Source organism: Silurus meridionalis, chromosome 10 (assembly GCF_014805685.1).
Source record: "Silurus meridionalis isolate SWU-2019-XX chromosome 10, ASM1480568v1, whole genome shotgun sequence".
Taxonomy (NCBI): domain Eukaryota; kingdom Metazoa; phylum Chordata; class Actinopteri; order Siluriformes; family Siluridae; genus Silurus; species Silurus meridionalis.
The window spans coordinates 10,074,768-10,087,382 of record NC_060893.1 but is presented as its reverse complement, the minus strand read 5'-3'; the positions used below and the strand labels follow the sequence as shown (position 1 = coordinate 10,087,382).

The window sequence follows — 12,615 nt, the reverse complement described above, 5'->3', positions numbered from 1 at the left end:
AAAAAAACTAAACAAAACAAAAACAAAAAAAGTTCTTAAAGAGTTCCTATTTACAAACACTTATCCATATCAGTTCCAAAATTTAAATAGTTTCAACTAATTAAAAGAATTCACTAATGGAAAAAAAGGTCATAATTAAATTCGACCAGATCCGCTCAACCATATAACGCTTCCTTCCTTTCTCGTTCCAAACTCCATATGCAAACACTTGTGATTACGCTGAAATTACACCGAGTGACCTTTCCATGTGATCATTAATCTCAGTTTGTTTGGAGTTTGTTTTAGCGCACTAGCTGTAGAACCTGATATTCCTAAAAAGACTATTAAACTGAACAACCCGTTCTTCGTTATTAATCATCTGATTAGAAAGGCATCTTTATTGACATTATACATATTCAGTACAATGAATATCTTTTTAAATCATAGCCGCAAAGAAGCTGGGGTCAAATCACTGGTTCAGCAATGATGTAGTGCTTCTGGAGCAGAGAAGGTTCAAGTCCATGATCAAAGGCTTTGGACAAATCCAATAAACATTTTTGCATACTATACAGAGTAAAACATTATCACAGAAAAATGTTTCCATATTTAACCAATAAAATTTCTGTATGTATGCATACTGGACAGCTGTTGTATGTTAACACCACAAATTCTTTACACTCATATGGGATGTACACTCCATCAGACCAGTGAGGAACAAATCCTTTTATTAGAACATTTAAATAACATACTAAATGGAATACCGTTTTACTTTAGATTTTCAATAATGTCTTTTCCTGAAAACTAAGCGTTCAGAAGGTCAAGCATGTGCACTGTGATGTACTGAAACCAATTATATACATGTAATTTGCAATTTAGAAATTAATAGCTTTTCCAAATGAAGCAGCAAGATTGGCTTCTCTGAAGGCCTCTGAAACAGTCTGAAAAGGAAGAAATTTTCAAGTCAACAAATCAGAAGAGGTCAGGTAAAAGAAATCACAGTGTTTAACAGTTTTGCCCACGATAGTAGTAACCAGTAACATTTATGTAGTGTTTTGCAAAAATGCATTTAAAGAAACCCCCCGAATACTTACAGGGTGGGCATGGCAGACCCTCGCAACATCCTCACACGATGCTCCATATTCCATTGCAAGTGCAGCCTCATTGATCATCTCACCAGCTCCCTGCATATCAAAGTATTTTGTTTAAAAAAAAGGCAACAAGAAATCAATATCTGTAGAAGTGTACATTATTTAGGGTGTAGTGTTTGGTCAGTTTTAATGAATAGTGCATTCCTTTTGTAAAATTTGTTTAGGCACATTGCATGTCTGTGTGGATGAAACATGCTGATCTGAGACCATAGGAATAAAGTGGTCTCGTTTAATTCCAGCAGTAAAATATGGTAACACTGCATTAAACTGCATGTTAGGAATCAAATCCATTACATTCAAGCTGCTAAACTGAACTATGAACAATAAGCAAAAATAAAGCAGACTGATTACATGCAGCCTCACAGAAATATCAATGGATTCATATACAAAATATTTTAAACTAGTTATTATTTAATTATCGTGTAATTGAGTGCTGGATAAGTGTGGCGATTGGTTGTCTGTTTTCTATGAACATACGGCACAAATTTGTCCAATGAGTAAAAAAACATGTACAAGCAGACAATCCCACAGCTACTCACTGATCCAAGAATGTGTGCTCCCAGCATTCTGTCCGTCTCCTTGTGACTCAGGACCTTCACCAGGCCGTCTGTATCAGCATTAGTCTTTGCTCTGCTGTTAGCAGCAAAGGGAAATTTGCCAATTTTGTATGGGACGCCCTAAAGGAAACATGTTCAAAGAGTTAAAGAATGTTTAAATGATGCCAAAGGTTGGGGAGCTCATTAAAATGAAGGACAAAAATCCCACCTCTTCCTTAAGCTGCTCCTCATTCTTACCGACCCAAGCGACTTCAGGGTGTGTGTAGATGACAGACGGAACACAGTTGTAGTCTATATGAACGGCTCCTCCTGCCATTCCCTCAACACAAATTATACCTTCGTCTTCTGCTTTGTGTGCCAGCATGGGACCAGCCACCACATCACCAATGGCAAAAATACTGCATTCAGAAAAGCACACTGACTGAAAACAAGGACTTTTTGTTCTTAGTAATCAAATTATTCACAATCGGCACAGAAAATACTTACAATGCAAGTTTTACACACAAAAAAACAAGTAGAACTCAACACAGAGGCCTCCACAACCAAAAATCTACCCCTCCTTCTAACTAATTGCCCTGCTGTGACCTTAACCATTTTTGGATCGATTCCAAAATCTAATTAGTTCATTTGCATGCTTGAAAAAATCTCAGATGGTTTGAACAAGTGCATGGACATCCCTGAATTACAAACTGTGTAAGTGCAAAATGTAAACTGTGACCTTTACCACAATCAGTGTACGACATAATAGCATTGTAACGTTATTTTTGACAATGCTGACTCATCAATACACGATTAGACAATATAATAGAAAAATAAATAAATAGAAAATCTACCTACTCAGTAACAGAAATTGTAATTAACAGATTTAAATGCATATTTACACACCTTAATGTCAGTGTTATTGGGCTTCAATATAAACCATACCATAAAATGTGTAGATGAGGATAAGAAACTTAAAATCTCAGTTGTAGTGAGACTGTAGCAAAAATAAATAAATTCATTCATTAATTAAAATTATCTAACAACCATAACAACTCTCAGTGCAATCTGTCTGTTCTTTAATAAAGAACTCCTTCAGATCATTTTGACTTCCTACTACCATGTTACACTGCAAGAACACATTACATTATTCTACATTTCATCAGTATTCTCTTGGTGACAAGAAAAATAATTAAATGTACTTTTAAATTAGTAATAATACCTGGGCACTTTGGTCTGGAAGCGGTTGTTGACTGGTATCCTGCCACGGTTGTCCAGCTCAATACCAACATTCTCAAGACCTAGGTCGCTTGTGTAAGGGCGCCGGCCGACACACACCAGGAGCACATCGCAAGTCAGCGTCTCGTTCTTGCCTCCTGCAGCAGCCTCCACTCTGCAAACAGAAAAATACTGCAATGTTTTTCCCCACACTAAAATTTCCCCAGTGAATATTACAATGACAAAATTTCACCATTATTCACATAGACATAACATGTATTATTAAAAGCAGATGGACTACAGTCCAGTTCAATCTTGCTGAAGGAAAACTGTGTTCGGCTCAGAGCAAACAGTTCCTGCTAGAGACTAATGTACTCTCGAAGAAGTGATGCTGTAATTGTAAAACCTGTCATACCAGAGGAACATGCTCAGAATTAATCAGGGGTTCCCAACAGGAACAGGCAGGGTCGGTTTTAATCACTTATTTTATACTGCTCTAACTCTCTGCTTGAGCCGTGATAACACAGACTCTGAAACAAACTTTGCATAACAAAGCTTTTACCAAAACACTACATTAACATTGTAGAATTAAAAAAAATATTTAAGTGGTCCCTACTTGGAGCTTCAGAAAATTCATAATGTCTATTTGGGGCTGTTCAAACTAAATATATGGGAACTCCTGTAGAACATCTTTTCAGCACACTTGATATCTTTTGCTTTCACTTTTCTAACTGTACACTGTAGTGACGTATTGTCCAAATATCTGGTGTAACTTGTTTTTATTTATTTATTTTTTTACAATTACCGTAATTACCGGACTATAAGGCGCACCCTTATATAAGCTGAATTATATAATTTTGAATTTTACAAATATTTTTATTTTTAACATAAATAAGCCGCACCTGTCTATAAGCCTGTCTACACTAATGTACTTTACACAGAAAGACACATTATACACTGTGTAACGGGTGAAATATATTGCTCTTCTATTAGGAGCATAGCGGTATTTTGGGAAAAGACCGGCACTGCATACTTCAAGTATTACTGCGTGTGTGTGTGTGTGTGTGTGTGGAGACCGAGGATTATGTGTTTATTATTTTCTGATGCTCATTTCTAAGTTTCTTTGACTAACTCATAACGCGGTTGCCAAAAAAAATAAAAAAGCACAAGTTTTGGAAACCTCTCTGTGCTTATATGATTTGTGTTGGAACTGGGGTTTTAGTGAGCTCTCCCTTAACCCAGACTCAACGCGTTACAACGGCTTGTATCTAAACAGTAGCCTACCAAGTAAGTTGTTGTTCACTGTCTTCCTCCTTCCTTTCACAACTACAGTGGTACCTTGACCTAAGAGTGCATTAACATACGAGTTTTCCGAGGTACAAGCAGTCACTCTGTAGATTTTTTTGCTTTGTTACACGAGCAAAAAATTGAGTTAAGAGACGCCGCTGCTAGATGGCGAAGCAAAGCCAGAAAGCGAAGATTGTGACGAAAATTAAGATTAGCAAAGAAGAAAAAGTAAAAATTTTAAAGTTTAGGGATACGTAGTGTACAGGAGTGATAGTAAAAAACGAGTTTTTCCCCCACCTCTACCCCCCTCTCCACACACACACACACACACACACACACACCCACACACACACCCACCCACACACACACACCCACCCACCGGTGTTTTCATTAGTTTAAGTCGTCTCATCTCCAAGGAATATACACTGAATAAAACCTTATTATATTTTTACACACTCTTTCTATTATGTTATATACAAGATTTGTTATTTAGAAATGTATTTTCCAATTTAATAACATGAAACATAAAAACGGGGTGTCATTTTGAGGGTTGGAACGAATTAATGCCATATTAATGCCATTTTAAGTATTTTCAATATGGAAAACTGATTTGATGTGCGAGCAAATTGAGATACGAGCTCGTCCACGGAACGAATTAAACTCGTAGGTCAAGGTACCACTGTATTTCTCTGGGGAGTTTATCTTTTGTCATCGTCGTGCGATGTTTTTTCTCCCGATGCCGTGCAGCTCAGAACACATGTGAAGTGCACTTTTTCGTTTCCGTTCGGAAATTTCATTGTTCAAAACCCAGGAAAAATCCATAAATTAGCCGCTTCGTTGCTTAAGCCACGGGGTTCAAAAGCAGCGGCTTATAGTCCGAAAAATACGGTATGCACTTTTTTACTACAGTAGGAAAAAAAGCAAAAAACATTCTAAATTGAAGTTCAAACTTACGCCACATCGATCTTTCCATCAGGCCTCCTGGTAGCACCCATAACTTTGGTAGTCAGCTTAAACTTCATGCCCTGTTTTTGCAAAATGCGCTGGAAATTCTTAGAGATCTCCATATCAATGCCCATCCCGCCAACATGGCCCAGAAATTCCACTGCTGTCACTTTGGAGCCCAGTCTGTGCCACACTGATCCCTGAAATGTATCAAATTTGGAAGGGTGAGAAGTCCACAATCAATCAAGCCTTTACTTCCGCAATGTACATACACCAACCAGGCATAACTTTATGATCACCTGCCTATTATTGTGTTGGTCCTTCTTTTGCAGCCAAAACAGTCCTGACCTGTCGGGCATTAACAGCCTTAACTTCAGCTATTTGAGCGACAGTATTTTATCTGTTGGTTTGGACCACACAGACCAGCCTTTGCTTCCCACATGCATCAATGTACCTTGGCCTCCATGAACCTGTTGACGGTTCCCCACTGTTCCTTCCTTGGGCCACTTTTGATAGATACTGACCACTGCAGACTGGGAACATCCCACAAAAGCTGCAGTTTTGGAAATGCTCTGACCCGGTCGTCTAGACATCACAATTTGGCCCTTGTCAAACGCACTCAAATCCTTACGCTTGCCCATTTTCCCCCACTATTAACACATTAAATTAAAGGACAAATTGTTTGCTTGCTGCCTCATATATCCCACCCACTAACAAGTGCCATGATGTAGAGATAATCTGTGTTATACACGTCACCGGTCTTTATGTTATAAAGTCATAATGTTATGCCTGGTCGGTGTACTGTTGTTCTATTTACTTACCAGCTCCACTCCAATAACTCCAGCTCCAATAACAATGAGATCCTCTGGGACCTTCTTCAGGGACAGAGCTCCTGTAGAGGATACTATAGTGTCTTCATCAATCTGTCAACACAAAAGCTATTAATTTACATCAAACTGAAAAAAAAAAAAAAAGACTTTTTAATTGTTAACGGAGTGTATTTTTTTTAGAGGCTTGCGTAATAAATGTTTCACTATTAAAAAAAATGTGGATTTTTTGGCAGAAAAAGCTGGATTAAATGTGTGAAAAGACACCTCGATGCCTGGAAACGGAGTGACCTCTGATCCTGTAGCAATGAGGATGTTTTTGGTGTTGATGACTTGGTCACCACCATCAGCAGTCTTTGCAGTGACCTGATTTTTCCCAGTTACAGTTCCAAACCCGTTGACATGTGTAACCTTCAGAAGAAATAAACACCGCAGCAGTAGTAAGTAACAGCTCACTGTGCATGTCCTTTCGATTTGTGCTACTCTAGAACTGTTTACATTTACATACACACCTTATTCTGTTTAAACAAGTGTGCAATGCCTCCTGTCAAAGCTTTTACAGCCCCACTCTTCTGTGCCATCATCTTCTCCAAGTTTAGTGAAATTCCTTGGACTAAAATCAAAAAGAAAAATATCAATTATCTGCATTCAAAAACAAGCTTAAGATTCAAATGTTCATGTTAGATTCATTTGTCAATCTCTATTTTAATAGGACAGATGACATGCCAGTTACTATATTACTGTAGAACCAGTTGATACTGAAAATCAGAACACATGGGATACATGTCTTAAAACACACAGTGATCATAGCACTTTGCATAACTTGGTAAATAAAGCATGAAAACATTTGGCTCGAGTTACCAAGATGACATTATAATAACAGTATCTGCAGCTCTGATATGAAAAATTTTAATGTGACACTGTACTTACTTTCAATACCTCTGCTTTCAAAATCCTTTCCATGTGCCAAGTGATACAGATAAGAGTTGTTTAACAGGGCCTTTAAAAAACAATGCAATTATCAGAAATTTGCTGCGAATAAATAAATGATGTTATGGCTGGTCCACTCAGGTAGTATAAAAACATACCTTTGATGGGATGCAGCCCACGTTTAAGCAGGTGCCTCCGAGAGTGTCATTCTTCTCCACACACACTGTCTGCAGAAGGAAAGAAAAAGCGCTAATAATGATTAGGAGGGAAAAAAAACCTCAGAAAAAAAACAATTTTGCCTTTACCAAGAACACTGACTTATATTACCTTGAAACCAAGCTGTGCAGCTTTGATGGCAGCGACATACCCTCCAGGCCCAGAGCCCACCACCGTGACATCAGCATCAACTAGAAAAAAAACATCAGCTGAACTTGATGGCTTTCGGTAAAGGTAAACAAACATGACGGATTTCAGATGATGGCAGCACTGATTATCTAAAACACTTGAGTAGTCTTACTTGCAGCTTTGTCTGAATATGTTCTCAGAGACAATGATGTGGCTCTGTGCAGTTTGCAAGGCAGGTGCTGGCCTCGCTGTTTGGGAAGAAAACAAACAACGAAGTTCAACAAATAATTCAAGTAAAAAGGTGTTAATAAATATAGACATTTGATAAGTCAGGAGTATAAAGTACTCTGTGTTTATCACATTGTGTTACATGTGTTTAACCAACATTACAAAAAAAGAAAGAAAATGCCTGTGAAAGAAAAGTAAACAAAACAGGGTGTTGTCCTAACATTTATGTAGACACATAACAAGCAAATGACAGCATTTGGGGAAAATCTTTGCTATTTTCCACCAAACAACAAATCCACCAGAAACCAAGCAACCTGTACACTGTATTCATTATTAAGACTTAGGCGTGATAAGATAATACAACTGCTTGACCCTGTATACACAAAGTAGCTGGCGTTTTAAGCTGTGATTTAAATATAATTTCCTGGTCATTATTTACTTTAATGTATACAGTAAATGCTTTTCCTCGAAAGTAAGGATTTCACAAACACAGCCAAATTAAGTTACAGACCTCACCCGGTACATTCAGTCTAAAGCTAAGCAACCTACGCTAATGTTACTTGTCAGGCTATAGAGCTAACTGGGCCTTAACGGTGGACAATTTGGGCAAAAAAGCGACTTCATGCTTGATTTCTGTCCATAAACAGTTGTATACGCATTCAGTGCAGCACGCTAGAGTTACATAGACAAGAGTTACCGATGCAAGGGTACGATAAAGCTGGTTCCAGCTCTGCATTTTGACAGTGTCCCGAAACAGTGCGGTTCACCTACAGCAGCCAGCGCAGCCAAGGACTCCTTGTTTTACGCATGCGCACAAGCAAGTATGAGGGCGGGACCGCGCGAAGTATTTTGTCGCTTACTGATTACGTCAACTGCTTTCAAAGTAGAGTTAAAAAGTCACAAATACAACGATTTACACTTTTCTAGTTAGAATATCTTACTATGTTTTACTAAGTCTAAAATGGATTATTCCTCTACATTCATCACGAAAAATATACACTTCTAAAACACACTGCCAGGCTGTACCCTGAGTCAAACAGATCATTTTGGAGGGAATATGTCAGATAAACATGTATTCATAAACATATTTATGTATATTGGTAAATACTCAATTGTTTTATTTGCACCCAAACACAAACCTTGAATCAACCACAGGTACAATGAGGCCCCATCCCACTGCATCATGTCTGAAGACGATCCCGTGAGCGTCCAACGAAGTGCATTGAAATTAAAAGCATATAAATGTATGACCTTAACATTACATCTAAATGAATGTGCTACTGTTATAGGTATAAGTGAATGTTTTCTCCTATATTGTACTTTTATTATTATTAATTATCTTGTACCATACACATTTTTGGCAAATGATCAGATACTATCTGAGAATTAATTCAATGTTATTTTGAATAATTAATCGTCTATGAATTAAAAAAAAAAAGCAATTGCCAGAAGTGGCCCAGACTCTGCGACCAGATCCGGGAAAGTTATGTTAAACAAGAATCGGCCCAGTGCTTGAGAGCACCTGTGCCAAAGCGAGCTGCAGGCCACACTCGACCCGGATAATACATGCCAATACCGTGTCTGAGCCGCAGACGCCGGATGTAGTTAGTAATCTATCAAACCACAATGCACCAAATGTTAAGGTGCAGTACAAAGTATAAGGAATAATAAAACATTTATATCAATAATTGCAAATCGCATTCCCTATGGGGGATTATAGTATGTAATTATCTAAACAGTAGCATGTCATGTGTGACTTTACCATTTTTTAACCAACTTAATAAAAATAGATTACCCTAATGATGTAGTTTAAAATGGTGTCTTGAAATGGTGTGCTGCTGTCACAGGTCACATTTCATTCATCAAGCACAAAAGAACAAAAATCTTATATTTATTTATTTAATTTCCTTTTAAAATTAATATAACCACTATAACTATTAGTATCATTTTACATGCACCATGCATACAATGTGTACCTTATTTGCTCTATAATTAAACTATTGCACATTAATACCACATTTTAGTCACTTGTCATAGCTATAGGGTAATTTAATTCAGTTTAAATTGTATGATACCCTTAAAACTTGACATTTTCCCAAAGTAGTTCTACAGCGATAAATAGTTGATACATGATACATTTATATATTATTGCCTCTAAGTTATCTGTTAGATGTTTATCCCTAATGAATGAGCCAATGGTGACAGTGGCAATGAAAAACTCCCTTATATCGTATGAGAAAGAATCCTTGAGAGGAACCAGACTCAAAAGGAACCCATTTTGTCCTAATGTCCATTCATTATAGTTCCATCTCTATTTGTTTATATCAGTTACAGTCCAAATCCAACCTTATAGTTCTTGGGTTGCTCAGTAATTTTATGGCTCTGTAGGGTGTTCATGTGAAACCCAATCTTTATCTGCACAGAGTGATCAACTGATGAGAGGGCGTGAATCAGGATTTTATTACATTATTGTTGAGTTTAATTATTCAGTTGAAAATCCACCGTGTGTGATTTATGCTCCTGCCTTGATACCTGTAAGAACCTGCAGTATACACGATTGTGCAACACATTTGTTTTTCTTGTGTATATTTTCTATTCATGTAAAAAAAATGCGATATACAAACCTATTTCCCCTGCACTCCTGTGATGACTATACATGTATTCACAATCAATAACACATGCAGGCATACACGCCAAAAATACTGCGCGCATATTAGGGGATTTACTGTAGTCAGCAGGGGGTGCTGAAGCGGGTCTGTTTTTGTCAATTTCGCTAGAAACGTAAGTTTACAATTGTGTTTTTGGCATATGTAACGTGCATGTTAGAAAGGCGGACTACTGACTTAGTCCGTAAGTTAAAGAAAGTAGAAAAAGCGGACGTGAAAAGCTTTCAGCGTGTATTTTCCAACGTTGCTTCCGGTTTGGTTACGGTAAAACCCAAAATATACGCGCACTACGTTTTGAAAGGACGCCGTATCGAGCGCGCGCGCAGTTGGTATCTAAGCAACCACGCCAAACAAACCGGTGTCAGGCCCGAGCAGTGTTAATGAAGCGGCATCATGTCAACACCGCGGGAGGAAGAGGCTGCCCATTACCTCGAAAATCATAAAATATTAGAACTCATGAATAACTTAACTAGCATGCTCTTCTATTACAGACCAGGTGATCCACCTCTGACCTTCTCATATGGTGTCATGTCGCGCATCTGTAGCGTAAGAGTCATGTGTCTGATAGAGAGGGCTCCGATCTAATTTTAATAAACTATTGTAACATAATAAACGGTTTAATAACCACAACGTGTGAATAGCAACACATTCTTGGTAGTGTTAACTTAAGACTTAAAATCAAAATCTTATGGGATTTCTGCATGTCTCATCTATCCATGAAATCATTTTGCTATGTGTCATTGTTTGTTTGTTGTTTGTTTGTTTGTTTGTTTTTCCAGAACATCCAAAGGAATTCCTGATTACCCAACTTGAGCAAATGCAAGCATCAAAGCTTCAGGCCACAAGTTGCCCGTGTTTGTTTGATGATTCCAACCTTGATGCAGTGTGTGGTATCCTTGATCCTATAAACCAAGGGTTCATATCTTACAACCAATATAGAGAGGGTAAGGATGTCAGCTTGTATGCTAAAACTAACCAGAATATATATTTTATATATCTCCTTAAAACGAGTGATGGCTTTATAGATATTCGGTCCAGTGGTTGGGTTTTGCATGAAAATTTCATTTTTATGGTAGGATGATAAGTGTTGATAAAAATGATATGTATGTATGTGCATCTTTGTAGCAATGAAAACACTTGGTATCCATCACTTCAACGAATGTCCCGAGGGTCTAGGAAATGACAAAATATCACACGAGACATTCAAACAAGAAGCGTAAGTGTTTTGCATTGTTCAAACTCTAAGCTGTGCAGTTTTATTTATTTAGCTGGCCAATGGCTACATTATGAAATCATTTATATATATATAATATATATAATAATAATGTATTAATAATAATATTAATAAATATAACATAATGTATTCTATTTTCATCACTTCCATGTAAATACAGCCAGAAAACCGGGACTCGCTAAATCTATATATTTCAAGCTGAATAAGTGCTTATGTGCTAGAGCAATAGATGTTTTGTTAAATTCGTTTACGATAATAGAAATAAGTATAATATCATTGTATAATTTCATTCTTTTTGTTTCTGAAGCAGTGAGAAAATAATGATCTCTAAGAATTCTACTTGTATTTTTTTCCTTTTAGAAAGGAGTGCTTTCTGAAAACTGCAGCCACATTCCAGCTGTAGTTAATCAACCATATTTTGGAAACAAATGTGAAATATACAATCTCCAGCACCTGCTCATACAATGTTAATCTCTTCACTTTCAAGGCAAAAACCATAGAGACTTCAGATATTAAGACTAAGCTGTACCTGGGGTTTCAGGTTCAATTCTAAACCCCTTTTACTATCTGTGTTTTTATGCATGATCTTATGTCTAGTCAGGTTTCCCACTCCAGATAATGCTAAATTGGCCTAGATGTGACTCAACTGACACAAGAGTGCGTGCGCCTGGTGTCCAGCAATTGAATTTCATGTCATTCAGGGTGTATTTCTGGCTCAGTCCCAGTTTTCCCGTGATAGGCCAATGATCTATATTTCCACATGCCTTCTTTTGGTTATATGTTTATAACGTATTTTAATAAAATGATATGTGTAACTGCTTTTCTGAAATTTCCACTAGCAAAATCTGCTGATTTACAGTGTGTGTGAAAAGTTAAAAACAGTTCCAACTAACCAAAATATGACCTTTCTGACGTCGGTTAAGACTTGCAAGGACACACATTTTAATTGTATTCTTGTGTTAGTTTTTAAATGTGTAATTAAATGGATTAGGATTGAGTTAAAATAGGCCTATGCTGATTAACAGAGTAGAAGAATAAATATAAAGGCTTTAGTGAGTTTTAGTGAATCATGTTCTGGATGATGTGGTATAATTATGTAGTAGTCATTTAGCTGTTCTCTGTTGCTTAAACATAAATGGCATTTCTTTTGTGACGTAGGATTTTGATGAGAAATATATATACTGTTTCCTGAAAATGTGTTCATGTAAGTAAAGAAAGTGAAAGTAGGAGTGTTTATATTTTTGGCAACTAAGCAGGTATGAAGGCTGATGT

The 12,615-nt window shown here is 37.2% G+C and overlaps 2 protein-coding genes across 2 annotated transcripts; one reads left to right on the top strand and one right to left on the bottom strand.

Moving 5' to 3' along the window:
• Positions 1 to 687: 687 nt before the first annotated feature.
• Positions 688 to 8,270, bottom strand: dldh (dihydrolipoamide dehydrogenase). The gene is made up of 14 exons (XM_046858972.1): positions 8,141 to 8,270; positions 7,388 to 7,463; positions 7,198 to 7,277; positions 7,029 to 7,097; positions 6,871 to 6,940; positions 6,453 to 6,553; positions 6,208 to 6,351; positions 5,935 to 6,036; positions 5,123 to 5,313; positions 2,886 to 3,056; positions 1,893 to 2,082; positions 1,667 to 1,804; positions 1,071 to 1,160; positions 688 to 917 (listed from the first exon to the last, which is right to left on the bottom strand). The coding sequence occupies exons 1-14, from the start codon at positions 8,177 to 8,179 to the stop codon at positions 852 to 854; spliced, it is 1,527 nt and encodes a 508-aa protein (XP_046714928.1). The 5' UTR covers positions 8,180 to 8,270; the 3' UTR covers positions 688 to 851.
• A 2,172-nt stretch (positions 8,271 to 10,442) lies between these two features.
• On the top strand, positions 10,443 to 12,569 carry si:dkey-42p14.3 (EF-hand calcium-binding domain-containing protein 10). The gene is made up of 4 exons (XM_046858992.1): positions 10,443 to 10,605; positions 10,889 to 11,053; positions 11,235 to 11,325; positions 11,704 to 12,569. The coding sequence occupies exons 1-4, from the start codon at positions 10,503 to 10,505 to the stop codon at positions 11,744 to 11,746; spliced, it is 402 nt and encodes a 133-aa protein (XP_046714948.1). The 5' UTR covers positions 10,443 to 10,502; the 3' UTR covers positions 11,747 to 12,569.
• The last annotated feature ends 46 nt before the right edge of the window (positions 12,570 to 12,615 follow it).

Coding starts and splice junctions, on each gene's coding strand:
- dldh (XM_046858972.1), bottom strand. CDS start 8,179: ATGCAGAGCTGGAACCAGCTTTATCGTACCCTTGCATCG. Junction 6,941..7,028: donor TGGGCTGCATCCCATCAAAG/GTATGTTTTTAT, acceptor TGTTTTTTAAAG/GCCCTGTTAAACAACTCTTA. Junction 6,554..6,870: donor TGAAAGCAGAGGTATTGAAA/GTAAGTACAGTG, acceptor TTTTGATTTTAG/TCCAAGGAATTTCACTAAAC.
- si:dkey-42p14.3 (XM_046858992.1), top strand. CDS start 10,503: ATGTCAACACCGCGGGAGGAAGAGGCTGCCCATTACCTCGAAAATCAT. Junction 10,606..10,888: donor GCTCTTCTATTACAGACCAG/GTGATCCACCTC, acceptor TTGTTTTTCCAG/AACATCCAAAGGAATTCCTG. Junction 11,054..11,234: donor TTACAACCAATATAGAGAGG/GTAAGGATGTCA, acceptor GCATCTTTGTAG/CAATGAAAACACTTGGTATC.